The sequence below is a fragment of the Camelus dromedarius genome, chromosome 7 (genome assembly GCF_036321535.1).
Source record: "Camelus dromedarius isolate mCamDro1 chromosome 7, mCamDro1.pat, whole genome shotgun sequence".
Classification (NCBI taxonomy): Eukaryota; Metazoa; Chordata; class Mammalia; order Artiodactyla; family Camelidae; genus Camelus; species Camelus dromedarius.
Genome location: NC_087442.1, coordinates 14,385,869 through 14,401,552, shown reverse-complemented (window position 1 = coordinate 14,401,552; position 15,684 = coordinate 14,385,869). Strand labels below are relative to the sequence as shown.

The following is a 15,684-nucleotide window of genomic DNA, read 5'->3' as shown; positions in this document are numbered from 1 at the left end:
CAATACGGGTGTGTGCTAAAGACTATGGGAGCATAGTGGACAGGGCAATTAATTTTGAGCAATAGCTCAGAAAAGTGCTACTAAGCATTAAAGGATGGACAGGAATTTGACACAATAGAGAGAAGAAAGAGGGCATGACTCCAGCTTTCTCTCCTCCACATAACTAAGTGATGTCCATCTCCAGTTTCAGCCACTTCCATGACACCATTTCCTTATCACTCCCAAGTCACCTCTGAAACGCCACTGCACTTGCGGTCTGATCCACTCAATTTAAAACTCACATAAAGTTGTTGCTTGAATTCTTTTTCCCATTTGCCCCTTTTGTATCATTAACTAACAAGACATCCTTAGGAAATTCACTTAAGCTTCCTTGAGCTGTTCTGTAGTTAGTGAAATAAAAACATTAGACCATCTCTGAAGTCCCTGTCTTTAATAATTTATACAGAGATTGGAACAGGAACAGGCTGTATCTTAACTGAACCAGCCCCTCCTCAAAGGCAGAGATCACCTGCAATTTTCTAAATGCCCTAGTAGAAAAGCTTATAATGATTTAAGAAATGCGTTTTATATAGACTGTCATGATAAAACATATCTGACATCAATTAGCATGTGGTGCTCAGGTGGCCAAAATCATGGAGTCAAACTACATTAGCTGTGCTCTGTTCCATGGTCTCCAATCCTAGTTAGGCTAACGTGAGACCAGACCTAGAGGGTGGGTAAGATTCAGGGCAAACTGAACCTCACTCCTAAGAACCGCCTCTGCAGCTCCTCCTGCAGGGCCAGTCTCAGGACCACCATGATTACAACATGAAGGTCACCATTCAGCAACTCACAAGAGCAGGATGCTGAAGTAGGTTATTTTTCTGCTTACGACACATTTCTTTTCCCTGTTCTCTACAATGTTAATAGAGACTTTTAACACAAATTATGAAGAATTTTGAAGGAAGGAAGGAAAGGAGGGATAATATTTTCTTTAAATTACAAGCTCTCATAAGAGAAGCTTTACTATAATTAATATGTTCTGGAAAATGCCCATTATCTTTATAATAAGAACATTGTCTTGGACTATTGGGCCAACCCGAATTATATGACTCCCCTGCTCACATGGGGTGACTAAAGAGTTTTAAAGTTGTTTAGCATGACACTTCAGGAAATCTTGCCTCAAAATGTAAAATGGGCACTTAACTTAATGGACACAGGAAATATTTTATCATCTAATCTCACATGAAAGTTACAGAAGATCAAAGCTCAAAGAAGAGAACTGATAAAAGTCTCAGAGAGTGAGAAGAGAATTAGATGAGGAGACAAAGACCTGGATTCTAGAGTAATTTTTTTTTTTTTTTTTGGTGAGGGGAGGTAATTATGTTTTTTTTATTGTATAACTTTAGATATGTTATTACATTTAACTTCTCTAAGTCCATTTCCTTATCTTCAAATGGGGTTGATACTAATCATGCTATCAGATTTGGGCAAAGACCAAACGAAATCTGTGGAAGGTGATACAGTTTTGACAGCCCTGGTGGTGTCTGTGGTTCACGATTATCATGGATAATAAATCACTGTTCTCGCTTTCCTCTCAAGATGCAGAAAAAGTAGTTGAGTCCAAATTACAATAGAAAGAAATAAAGATAAGTTCATTAAAGGCTTCCTGACTCCAGTTGAGTAACCTCAAATATATTCACTAAGAGAGATTGTAGAATGACTTTTCTTGAAACTCTGTCAGGAAAATGTTAGCAGTTAGGTTTCTGAGCACCTCTGGTATAGCCTGGCGTGGATGGGGTGGGACAAATCATGGAACCTCTGGGTTTCGCACTGCCTGCCATGGGTAAGGCTGTCTCCCACTGGACAAACTGGTGGTCTTCCAGTGATTGGGGCCCTAGTGGTGCTGTTTCAACTGGTGCTGGGAATTGTGCTTTCAAGAAAGTGTTGAAGCTCGAGAGAAATGACTCACCTGGTTGCCTCCACTCTTGGGATTCACAAACACAAGCAAGGGCTTCATGAGCGGAGAAGAGATGGGTTTTATCACAAAAGGACGACCTTTGTTTTCCTGCTGAAGCAAGAAAGCAACAATATTGAGATATACACCTGTGACCCGAAAGGCAGGCCCAAAGCAATGAAAGTGAGAAGTTACCAGCAGCCCCCACCCCCTTCCAAAAAAAAAAAAATCAAAAACACCTGCATCTGGTTTCAAAGGACTTACTCTCAATAGCACATCCTACATGGAGCTTAGAGAAAAGTATCTCCAGCTATAATTTGCCCCCAAGAATTAAGCCATGCTTTTGATTTTCTTCTTCATACTCTAAGTGTTCTAGAAACATTCACTTTTATCTTCATCATCTTTGGGATGATACTTCCAGACAAGTGCCAATGTTCTTACTCTGAAGTGGCAAGAGGTTATATGTATACATGACACAGGCAGAATTCCAGTGTGGCTAGAGTGTGGTGAAGGAAGGAGTGGTAGGAGATATGAATCAGAAAAAGAACCTTGGCCAGACCGTGTCAGACGGAGGAAGCTACAGAAAGAGGGATGCACTGCGTTGGACCATAATCCTCAAACACTTACTTCGGCTCCTCTTTTGCTGGCTTTTCTTTTAAAGCTTGTTCTCTTTTTCTTGCGGTTTGAAGCCTTCAGAGAGTTCTGTAGGGAAGGAAGGAAACACCTGAGTTCGGGGGCAGACGGCCCGCGCGCTCTCCCATGCAGAACCATGTAGAGGTGGACGGCGGCACATGCTGGCGACGGCATGCTCTCATGCTTTGACACTTCCAAGCCACTGTTCATGGGTAAGCCACAGACAGAGATCCGTCGCGTGCGTCAGAGGAGCGACCGACTCCCCACCACATGGAGAGGCAGGGAGTGAGAACCCTGGAGGCTCTCATGGACTCACATAACAACACATGTTATACCTGCCAACCCTCCCAGTAAAAATGGAAGAATCCCAAATTCTCTGAGGGGCTCCAGTCTCCCGCCCAACCAGGTCCGTCTCCCGCCCAACCAAGTTCAAGTTCATCTCCTGGTATGGAGATCACCTATGTGGAAATGTAAAAAAGGAGGCCATTTTTCACGTTTTGCTTTTTGTTTTGTTTTGTTTTCTGTTTACTTGGGGGGGGGGTGACCTGTTCATAAAATGACTCAACCCCACTGGAGCTTTATGATCCAACTCTCCTGTCAGCATTCATGGCTCAGTTTTAAAGTGCAAAGACTCACCTTAAGTTACTTATAACAGTAGAAAGGCAGTCACTCACTGCTCCTCCTTTCTCTGGCTAAAGACCCCTTAGTTTAAAAAGTCTTCCCTCGCCTGGTAACTTTGATTTTTTCTTCTCAGAGAAGTGTGTCCAACTTGTTGAAACAAAGTGACCAAATTTACCTTCCCTGTCTTGATCTTTCTAGGGATTTTATGGACCACACCTTTGTGACTACTTCAGCTAACAATTTACTCTTAATATTTGATACAAATGCTTTGAGAAGAACCTCTCTCAGGGGACAGCCCCAACTCACTGGTTGAAGGCAAGGCAGAACCAGATTTAATTAGTGCAGAACCAATAACTAATCAGATTGCCATCATCACAAAGGTAAATGTTTTACATCATAGATGTTTTACAAAATGTTGAAATTCTGAAATACAAAATTCTTAACTTAAAAATTGATAGAAGTATATACACATGCACTGCTTGAGCAATTAAATGTTTCCAAACAGCTTAAATATCTATTCTTCTACATTTTAGAGTATATTTCCTTAGAGCATTGAAAATAAACCTTAGTCTAGAGTCAGATATTAACACATCCAGATTAGGAAGACTGAAACTACTTAGCTTTTATTTCACTTTCATCTGGACCATGGGAAAGAAAAAATAAAAGAAATTTGTGGCCTGTGCTCACCAAGGAAGAAGGAAACTTTCTTGCACCGCCATCTGCCTCAAGGTTTTCTTCCCCCATCAGATTAAAAGTCTCCAGGTTCTCTGAGTCTCACCAGAAAAGGGATCCAGAAGCTCAGGGTGTTCTGGATTCCAGGTTATTTCTCATCGCTCATTCTAGACTATGCTCCTCCAGCAAACAGATCTCCAAGTTTCTGAATTCTTCTTTCAATGAATGTACTATCATGTCCCTCTTTGGGAAACTTCTGCATTCTTCAATTATTTGCTATATTTTGACTGTTTTCTGTTTTATTAAAAGGGGAGAAAAATTACTTGGAACTGTTAAGTGTTTAACTGGCCAAATGATCCAAGAAGAATGCTGTGAACGATGAGACTGGCAGAAGCAGTATCTACCTGATGGCTGTTAATGATGCTCTGAGTGCTGATACCTGGGCCCCAACAAATATTCTTATTTGTTTGGGGGTGAAGCCCAGGCAAAGGTACTTTTTAAAAATAAAATAAAATTTTAAAAAATACAAATAAAATAAAATAAAATAACAAAGCTCCCAAGGCAAATTCTAATGTGTAGCCAGGGCTGAGAACATCTATTAGAAGCACAGAGTGCAGAGAGAGGAGACATACATGGTGTGGTAAAGCAGAACATCCAGCTGACGAATGTGAGCTGTGGAATCAGACAGACCAAGGGTACCTTCTGACTCTCCCTGTTACTAGATCTGTGACCTTGGCCAAGTCAGTTGAACTTTCGAAATAACAGTTTCTTAATTTTAAAATGAAGGTGTTAATACCTACCTCACAGGACAGTTGTGAAGTTTAAACGAGAAAAGGTGTGTGAAGCAGTTAGCTTGGTATCCATCCCATGATAAGCACTTCCATAAATGTTAGTTGCCTCGTCCACAGCTGTGCATCCCCAGCACCTAGCACGAAGGCCTGGCACACAGTATGCACTCAAATTGTTGTTGAAAAAGATAAATCAATATTTTTATAGTTCACAACATTGCCTGAGCCTTTCCTGATTCTGAAAATGACCTTGAGGGAGTGAGTCCTTGTTTCCTCACTTCTTTGTTGTTTTTGTTCCTTTACTGCCTGGAGCAATGCAGGACATTGAGGGCTTGCAGGAACACCCTACAGGCCTTGGTTCTTGACAGGACTCAATAATTAAACCCCAAGAGATAGTCTAATGGATCAAGCTAAGGCTGTTTCCTAAACTTGCCTGATCACAGAAATCACAGCTCTTGAGGTGATTCGATGATCAAATACGTTTGGGAAACAGGTTAGAAAACCACATCAGAATAAGGCTGGGTGTTTGAAAACAGAGCAGGCGAGGAACTCAACTCTAATAGGGAACTGACACACAAAATGGCTTTTTTTTTTTTTTTTCAAACACAGATACAAGTGCTTCTGAGCCTCACCAAGCCAAGTGCATCTGAAGCCTTCTTCATCTCACAAAACAGGAGGGGCAAAGATCAAGCACTGTGGTTGACTTACAGAACGTGGACGCTTCTATGTGAGCTCTGAGTGAGTTATGGCCCTACGGATGGTCCAATGGCAAGAGATAAGCAGTGTGGAATTTCACAGCACACCTCCAAATTCCCGACGCTTCCTTCTCTTCCTGTGTAAACATGTATCTCTGTCTCAATATAGAACTTCTTTTAGAAGGCAGCATCATTCAAGGAAGAAAAGAGGGATGTGAAGGCAGATCTGGGTTTTGGCCATGACAAATCACCTAGACCCATGAATCTACAATATCGCTCACCCCGCCTGGTCGGTATTGTAAGAGTTAAACAAAACCACATGCTTTTCAAGAATGTAAACATTGTACCAAGTCATTATTGTCTAGAATTGTTGGTGATACAGTCAAGAAACCTTTAATACTTGCCCTGTGTCCTAAAACAAAGCACCCCTGTTATCAGGGGCAGCGAACTCAGTGAGACAAAGGGTTCACTTTGCAAGTTCAACGCTGTTCAAACAGCGAAATGTTGTGTTCTCCTTTGGATTTTTACATTCTCCTGATTCCAACAGCATTCACCCCTGCACGTTCTGTGCCCGCTCTTTCGTTAAAAATCCCAAGAAAAGAGAAAGGCTTTTTGTTTCCTTGTACCAGGTATTGGAGCAGCTTTACCTTGCCACAAAAATAATCCTATCACCAATCTTTATCATAGTTATGGCTCCTTCCTGGGATGTTAAGAAATCCTGTGGGTGAATTACTCAACTGTGAGTGAAACCTAACTACCTCTTACTACTCTTCAGGGATTTCCTTGGGCGATGGGCTCACAAAGGACCAGTCACAATAACAGATCTAAAGAGAAGATCTCTCACTTCATCATCCCAAATGAAGTCTTCCCCCATCATACACTGGTCAAAACTCTGATGATAGTAAGTGGGAGAGTCATGGACTCTGTCTATTAAAGAGCGTTCTCCCTCTGCCCTGCCCCAGCTGGACCACTGCAGCAAAGGTGGCAGAGAGGACAGCCAAGCAGAAGAAGAAAGAAAACTCATTCAAATATTAAGGACAGGGTCTCAGCTACTCCTCAGGCATATTTGGCCAAATCACAGCAATTATTACTTAACCTCTAGACTTGATCAAAGGAAGTCGCTTGGGCAATTTTGAGAGAGACTGTTGGTCATTGCTATTACATGTCTTGGGGTCCCCAGCATTTTAAGATTATCCAATCTTAAGAAATAAGGGCTGGCATGAAGAAAGCCCACATGAGGCTAGGCAGGAGTTGGCTGTGGCATTTTCATAAGTAGACCATTAGAAAGAATATAAATATCTATCAGTAGGGAGTTGGCTTAAATAAATTGTAAAATATCCGCAGTATGGAATATATACAGCAGTTTAAAAGGGAGTCAAATCTATATGTATTAATATAGACTTTTCCCTTAAGATTTTTTTTAAATTGGGAAAGCCAATATTAAAGCTGTTAAGTGTAGAATGATGTTATTTATTAAAAAACACACACCTCTAGTCTCCCCCTTACAAATCGAACCCCACAAAAACTTCATGTCACCCAGGTCTTGCTCCATCAGCTCCAAGTACTTGCACTAGTATTTAAGTATCTTTTGGGAAACCAGAAGTAAAACAAGAAGAAAACCTACGGAATGGGAGAAAACTTTTGCAAGTGAAACCGACAAAGGCTTGATCTCCAGAATATAAAAGCAGCTCATACGACTCAATAAGAAAAAAATAAACAACCCAATCCAAAAATGGGCAGAAGACCTAAACAAGCAATTCTCCAAGGAAGACATACAAATGATCAAAAAGCACATGAAAAAATGCTCAATATCACTAATTATCAGAGAAATGCAAATCAAAACTACAATGAGATATCACCTCACACCAGTCAGAATGGCCGTCATTCAAAAATCCACAAATGACAAATGCTGGAGAGGCTGTGGAGAAAGGGGAACCCTCCTACACTGCTGGTGGGAATGCAGTTTGGTGCAGCCACTATGGAAAACAGTGTAGAGATTCCTCAAAAGACTAGGAATAGACTTACCATATGACCCAGGAATCCCACTCCTGGGCTTGTATCCAGAAGGAAATCTACTTCAGGATGACACCTGCACCCCAATGTTCATAACAGCACTATTTACAATAGCCAAAACATGGAAACAGCCTAAATGTCCATCAACAGGTGACTGGATAAAGAAGATTTGGTATATTTATGCAATGGATACTACTCAGCCATAAAAACCGACAACATAGTGCCATTTGCAGCAACATGGATGCTCCTGGAGAATGTCATTCTAAGTGAAGTAAGCCAGAAAGAGAAAGAAAAATACCATATGAGATCGCTCATATGTGGAATCTAAAAAACAAAAACAAAAACAAACAAACAAACAAAAACAAAGCGTAAATAAAGGACAGAAATAGACTCAGACAGAATACAGACTTGTGGTTACCATGGGGGTGGAGGGTGGGAAGGGATAGACTGGGATTTCAAAATTGTAGAACAGACTACACTGTATAGCACAGGGAAATATACACAAAATGTTATATGATAACTCACAGAGAAAAAAATGTGACAATGAGTGTGTATATGTCCATGAATAACTGAAAAATTGTGCTGAACACTGGAATTTGACACAACATTGTAAAATGATTATAAATCAATAAAAATGTTAAAAAAAAACTTTTGTTTTTTGAGGGGGAGGAGGGCGGTAATTAGGTTTGTTTATTTAATTATTTTCTTAATGGACGTACCAGGGACGTACCTTCTGCATGCTAAGCACACACTCCACCACTTCAGCTATACCCTCCCCATTAAACATCTTTAACTTGTTTATCTGGTCAAAACATTATCCTCTAACATTTTCAGTTCAGAGAAGAAACACAGACTTTAAATCTGTAACTTTAAATATAACTTTGACTTTATATCAACAGAGTCAAGCTTGGTTCCTGAAATTTGGTTTTCTTTTCCTTTTAATTCCTTTCAGTCCTCTACCTTCCATTATTTCTTAACCTCTAGGTCTCTCCAAATAACCTGGTGATGAAATCCAGCAAATCATCCAGGCAGCCCTCATTTCCCCTACCATCACAGTTTCACCCAGCTCTGTTCCCTGCTGGTCCTGAAGTAATCATCCACTCAGAACCAGCCACCTTTTAACAGAGAAGGAAAACGCACAGTTTAATTCCACCTCTGTACAACCCACTTCTCCTGACCATTATACACTCAGCAGATTTCCGTTCCTCTTCTTCTCTGGAGTCATTTGTTTAGACACAAGCATCACAAATAAAGCCAACTTTATTTGATGATCCCTCTTAACTGTTGCTCTCGGTTTGTCCTATCAACGTGCACTGTCCTTCCTCATCCCTCTGCCTAGTGCCCCCCTCCATCGTTCAAGACCAAGCACAAATGACATACTTCCCATTTAGCCTAGGATGCTCTCCAGGACTGAAGCTGTCCAATCCTGCTCCATGTTTCCGTATCTTAGGTGGCTTCCCATTCTCCATCTTAGACATGTAGGCGTCTCACTGACCAGGGCTGATTCAACCACTCTGTCTGGCCCCTTCCTCTCACCACCCTATGTCTATCTCTTCTACAAGACGCACACTGATCAAAAAGGCAAACCTTCCTAGACATCTGAAAGCTACTGCTTTACTAAAGATTTACACATGGCTGAAATCCTCCCCAGAATCCACACTCTGACCAATGGTTTAGATGGTTGTGTCTACCTTCCCCACTGGGGAGTATACCCTTTGTAGACATCAAATGAATATCTGATTCATCTTTGGACCTCCCATGGCATATAATAGCATCTCTAATGTGGTTAATTAAATGTTTCCTTGATTCAATTCAGACTATCTTATCATTTTTAAGCAGTGTCATAGAATACAAAAATACATAGACAATGGGGGATAGATAGATAGATAGATAAAAATTCTAGAAGTTGGAAAAACATTTTATCTGTTGTTCTCCATCTACTTTCCAAACTGTTTTTTTTTTAACCACTTCTCAATGTCCAACAAATTCTGTAATCTTACTGCATCCATACCATCACTAACAGGTTGCCACCCATGCTCCACACTCTACAAACTATAGTTTTTATGGTCATCAATGATCTCGTCCCAAACAAAGACTTTTCTCAATCCTTGTTATTTTTTAATGTCTACAGAATTCAACATTGACAACTGTCCTATTTCTTTCCACTTTTAACAATGAAACTTTACGCCATCATAGTTCACTGTCTTACAGGATTCTCTTCCTCCTTCCTCTTTCTGGGTGTGGATGTTCATCCAGTCTTCATCCATCCTTTTATTAAGTAAATGTATAGGTCCTGACTGTCTCCCATGGGACAGGCACTGTGCTCGTAAACACACAATCCCACTGCAGTGTAAAATGTGACAGCTATAGAGTATTTCAAGGTGCACTTGGAAACAAGAGTAGATGCCAGGCATGGTCCCTACTCTTGTCTCTTTCTACCCTCTCCATTGGAAATCTCATCCTCTTTCACTGTAATACAGATGGTTCAGGGATCAGTAATTTCTGTCCTGACCCCTGGAGGACTGTCCACTGTTTTCAGTCTGTTGTTGGACAGCGTCACCTGATATCCTGTACTCCTACAAGAAGGAAAACAACAGCTGCTAACACCTGAGTGGTTGCAATGAGCCTGGTGCTGTTCTATGTGTTTTATTTGTTTTTTCGCTTAGTCCTCACGAAAACTCCATGAATTAGGTACTAGTATTATTCACCCTTTGCAGATGAGAAACTGAAGAGTTTAAGTTGTTTGAGATTATACAAGTTACTAAATGGCAGATCAAGGTTATAGACCCCAGACTGACTCGCAAGCTAGAGCTCTTAATCACATCTATGTTGCCCCCTAAGCTCATCAGACACCAGCTTTTACATAGAACTTAGTCGACTGACTAAATTACTTGATGGCTTTGGAGCCCAGAGGAGGAGGAGCCACCAAAACTGTTAGACATGTGATTCAGCAAGGCTTGCTGTAGTAAGACAGTCAGGGAGCACAGCATATCATTAAGAGCTTGGTTTCCAGAATCAGAATTCCTGGGTTCAATGCCACCTCAAACTTTAAAACTATATAGCCCTGGGTTATTTATTTGACTTCTCTAGTCCTCACTTTCCTCAGCTTCCTCACAAAGTGGGACGAATAAAATATCTACCTCATAGGGCACAGTGATAATAAAATGAGATATTGAATGTAAAACACTTGAAATATTTCCTAGCCCATATGAAGCATTCAATAAATTTGAGCTCTCTTTCTTTTTATTACAATATCCTGAATCATAGAAGATAATAGAAGTGTGTGATGAAAAAAAATTTGGACTTTAGCATCCAGACTGTGAAGACTCTCCAAAAATCACCACCACCACCCACCCTGCCACCTAACAAAAGCTGCTGAAGTACCAACTCATCATTCTGAAAATTTACAAAGGCAAGCACGCAAACATTTGTTATGTTACTTGCTGGTTATAAGGGAAAAGTCTCTTTACAGAAAAATTGTAGCTAAAAAGGGGAGTAAAAATTGGAAAATCACCCTTTAGCAACCCCTAGTGAAAAAACAGATTTAGGTAACAATCTTTAATGGATAAAAAACACTAGGTGAAAGGCTAATGAACAAGTTTATAACAATGGATTAGGATGATAGCTCCTGAATGCACTGACTGATCTTAACATCACGAGAGTGAACCACCTGGTATCATGTTCCTTTAAAAGCAACATTATGGAAATATGCACCAGCATCCATGGAGTCCTTCTGCCAGGAAACTAAACCTGAATCTAAATGAGTCTATGTATCTAAATATCTGATTATTATTTTTACAGGAAATATGGGCAATAAGGGAAATAATTCTAAAATACAAAAAGGATGCAATCAGCCATAATAAAAATATGGGAAATTCTACAGGCAAAGTGACTCAATTTATCCTATAAATAAATGGCACAAAAGATAGATTATTATGAATTAAGAGATTTAAGAGAGAAGTCAACAAAAAAGGCAGTTGTAGACTTTAGATCCTAATTTGAAAAAAAAAAACTTTAAAAAGATATATTTGAAACAATCAAAATATTTTAAAAACGCCGTCTCGAATTATCTAATGTTGATGACTGAGGTAATAGTTATCTTTCCAAGAAGCAAAATGAAGCATTTACAGATTTCCACTTTCAGGAAGACAGAGTAAATGGGGTGAGACCACGAGAAAATGGCTGTGGCCATGAAAAGGCAACATGAGGGATGCTTGCGGTGATGGAGCTGGTCTATGTCTTGAGTAACCAGTGTCAATGTCCCGGTTGTGATGTTAGACTGTAACACTGCAAGAAGTTACCAGGAGGGGAAAGGGTGTAAGGGTACATGGGACCCTTCTGTGTTATTTCTTACAAAGGCATGTGAATCTCAAAACCAAATTTAGTTAAGCAGAAGGAAAATATGGTGTGGCAGGGGACAGATGAAACAATCACAGAGAAGAGTTCACAGTTATAGAAGAATTCATTATTCTCTTTTTCTTCACTTCCTTGAAAATGTCAACAACAAAGTTTTTTTTTTTAGTTTAGAAAAGTCAAACTTAGAATTTTCCTGAAAAGTGGTATTGCCTTCTGATTTTCCTGTTCTATCTCCAGTCCTCCAAAGCCCCCAAACCACCAGGTCATTCTACACTCTCCTGAGAGTTGTTTCCTTCTAAAGTACAGTTTTACTCCATCACTCCTTTGCTTAAAAGGACAAAGTTCACATGGATCAATAATAACCCCCAGTCAGGCCTGAGCAACTTTGTGCTCATTCCTACACCCCCTACGTACACCTTCCTCGGCAGTCACACTAGTCTCCAGTCCCATGACTATCATTTGGGACACAGTTTCCTCGCCTGTGCCCGCTTCCTGCATGCTTTTTCCTTCTCCACTGATCTAAATCCCACCCACCTTTAAAGATGGGAAAAAACCCCACCTCCTTCATGAAACTCTCCCTGATCTTTCCTTAAAATAACTACATGATTCTCCAGAGCCAGGATCATGTATTACATCACAATGCCTAGGAGCCTTCCTGGTACCATCCAGGCTTTTGATGAAAACCTACTGATTTAACTGAACGTTCACCATAAAGCACGTGGAGCGATCACTGAATTTTAGGGGGGAAAACACACACAAAGAAGTAAAACTATTGAAGAGATTTTAAAATATAGCACTAAATTGGAAACCAGTGCACTCGAATCTCTGATGCAGCACTGTAACTGATCACCTTGGACAACTCACTAAGCATCTGTTGGCATTTGGCTCTAAGATGTAAAGTGAAATTACTACATGCTCCATTTTCTAACGTATAGATACTGTACTTGCCTCTGAAAAACATTTCCTAAGGGCTTCTATGGATTGTAACTTGCAAAGATTACTAGTAAATGTTACTCAACAACTGAAGCAAAACTACATAAAACACATGAAAGAAAAAAGTGTCCCTGATCCACCAGTTTTTACGTAAAACTGAGCTAATGAGAATACACTGCATGATGACTTTGGAGATCATATGAAGTCGGACTGCCAGATCTTTTAAAGCTACTGCATTCAAGAAAACTCCTCAAGATCCCTGCACCCTAGGGGAGGTGTAATCTCCCCATAGCATTAAAAGTCTGCTATCCCCTAACCCGGAGATAACTGTCTAAGATGTATAGTACAAAGGTAGAAAGGGTTCTATCGAAAATGAGGACCTTGTGGAAAACCACCGAGGTTTCCCAGAATATTACAGCAGACGCTCTCCAGGACAGAAAGTACAACGAGGCTCGAATACAGAATGAGATTAGGTATTGAGAGGATAAATTTCTACTTTGCCTTAAGAAAAGAGTGTTGCTCTCTAAGCAGGCCTTGTGTATTTGGGAAGGTCATGACCCACAGTCTGCCGTTCAGGTTGGAAGTGGTGGTAATCTCAACCAAACACTGAAGCCTGCACAGTGTGCCCTCACCGCCACTCCCTGGGGGTGCCCAGGCTGGAAGAGAAGAGAGTAGTGTAAGAATCAGCTGAACCCACCACGGGTCCTCAACTTACTCAGGAGAGCGCCCATCAAAGAGAAGAGCATGGGCACACGAATTCAGGGGAGGAAGCATGCCTGCGGTGGGACTCGGATTTCTTTAGGAAGAGGAGGCTGGTTCCCTGAGAGCCCCCCACGCAGTATAGTGATGGGCTAATAGGATGAACTGGGAAGCTAAGCTTGGGACTGTGGGGTGGAGTGAGCAGAGATTGGAGGAACCCAGAGACTCGTCAGGGGGAGAAAAGCAAGAAGCAACGGTTACTTTTTCTCTGCATTGGCCCAGCAGCACCGGGGTCCCGGCAGTTACCTGAGGTTTCTTCACCTTAATGATCCAGGTGGGTGGGACAATGACAGCCGCGTGAGCCCCCAGGGAGCACGGTTCCTCAATGTGATGCAGCATGAAGCAGGTCACCTTATTGTGAAACTGAAGGGAAAAACAGGCCAATAAACAATTCTGTGCAAAGGGCAAGGCTGCCTCAAGAAGGAATGAGTGCAGGTACACACGCACGTGTACACCCACACACACACACGCGTGCACACTGAGGTCCCACACTCCTCATCACTGCCCAACCAGCGCCAGGAGCTTAAAGACAAGGTTTCAAATTCATTCCGCTTTACAAACAAATACCAACTGATAAAAAGAACTCAAACTAGGACCAATTGATAAAAAGAACTCAATCTTACAGGATAAGGCCAGCTAAAACTTTATAACCTTTTAATAGGATATTTACATAAACAGTGAGAGACTTGGAGAGTTCTGTGAATGCTAACTTCACACGTAATTTTGTTTCACTTGGCTTGTGCTGGTTGCAGACCTGGTTGGTCTGGGATAATGCTGAGAAGGAAATGAAGACAAGCAGGAAGGCAGTGCCACCTGTCGGCCTCTCCTTTTTCCATCCATAGGCGTTTAAGTCCTTCCCAGGTAGCCCTTCCAGGTTAGGGGACCCAGGAAAGAAGATGTCTCTTCTAGAGAGTTGTTGATCCCGGAGGGAACAAAGCGATTGCTCCTGCTGGGTTTGGCTAGGGCTACTTAAAAAATAATGGTCTTATCACACTTGGCAAATCTAAAGTGCTTTTTGTTTTTGAAAGGAAGGAAGTGTAGACTAATGACCATAACAGTACTTGAGTTCCAGGGGCTTAAGGCTTGTTCCAATGGACTGAGTAACCTGAGGCCAGTCACATTTTCAGTCGTCTTGTTTGTGGCTATAAAGTGATAATGATGTGTGGTAACATTTGTTTTCTGAAAACATAAAATCTCCATTACACAATTATGGGCTTTAAAATTTTAATCGCAGTGATTGTTTTAAAAAAATTAACATTAGCTTCTACTTGGATTATACTAAATGTGACCACAGAATTTATCATCTTAACTGAAACAATTTTAAGAATGAAAGGGAGCATTGATAATAATTATGTTGGAACAGCAGACATAAATTATGACTGTCTCAGGAAAATTGGCAAATATAGTCACCCGAATTGTATCAGGGCGATTTTATCTTTAAATATCTTCAAGATCTGACATGATTCAGAGGCAAATTACTAAATCAATTAATTAAGCATGAAATACAAATTAATAAGATAATAAATAATTCCCCTACCACCAGTTACTTGCGCTCTGCAAACAATTTGATATACCATAGAAATGTTATTTGAATTCTTTCTTTAAAAGGTGATTTTTCTTTTGAGTAATTAAATAAACCCCCAAATCAAGGGCCACTGCATTTCTAAAATGGCAGAGCTCTCCAAGACCAGCTATCCCAGCTCTCTGAATTTATAGCTGAGTGACGCGTAATCTGGAGACTACGTGCAAAACTGCATTGGCTTTTTAAGTGGCAAAGTCAGCAATGAATCCATGAAGCCCAGTTCCCAAACCCAGTTTTATTTTCTGCTGCAGAAAGTGCCCCTAGAAGGCATTTGATTGTTTGACATCAAGTATCCTAGAAGGAATGCTCTTTAGTATTAAAATATACCACCACTGTAATCTGTCTTGAAATGTTTTATATTTTCAGCCCTTGAAATATCAACTTCTACAGTGTGGGACACTGGGGAACACAAAGATAGGTGGAATTGACCAAAGCTCAGTCAGGCAGAAGTCGTTTTTGTAGTGATTCAATTGGACTACAGATTAACAAAAATAGAGCACAGGTGTCCACTGTAGAGTGGGGCTGAGCTCCCAAATTAAATGACCCTGGGGCAACCACCTAACCACCACCGCATACCTGCAGGGGCGGGAGCGGATGCAGGCTATCTGAGGCCAGGTTGATGCTATCTTGCAAGTGGCATCTCACCAGATCAGGGAAACAGCAATGTAGACAGTGTTGGGGACCCCTGAACCCTAG

At 40.9% G+C, this 15,684-nt stretch overlaps 1 protein-coding gene across 2 annotated transcripts in view; it reads right to left on the bottom strand.

Annotated features, from left to right (window-relative positions):
• DGKI (diacylglycerol kinase iota) overlaps positions 1-15,684 on the bottom strand; it is a 395,126-nt gene that overhangs the window by 183,259 nt on the left and 196,183 nt on the right. For both annotated transcript variants that reach the window (XM_064487331.1, XM_031455444.2), the window contains exons 8-10: positions 13,653-13,769; positions 2,564-2,638; positions 1,952-2,050 (exon numbers count right to left, since the gene is read on the bottom strand). In XM_064487331.1, the coding sequence (XP_064343401.1) occupies positions 1,952-2,050; positions 2,564-2,638; positions 13,653-13,769 (291 nt within the window). The remainder of the gene's footprint in view (positions 1-1,951; positions 2,051-2,563; positions 2,639-13,652; positions 13,770-15,684) is intronic.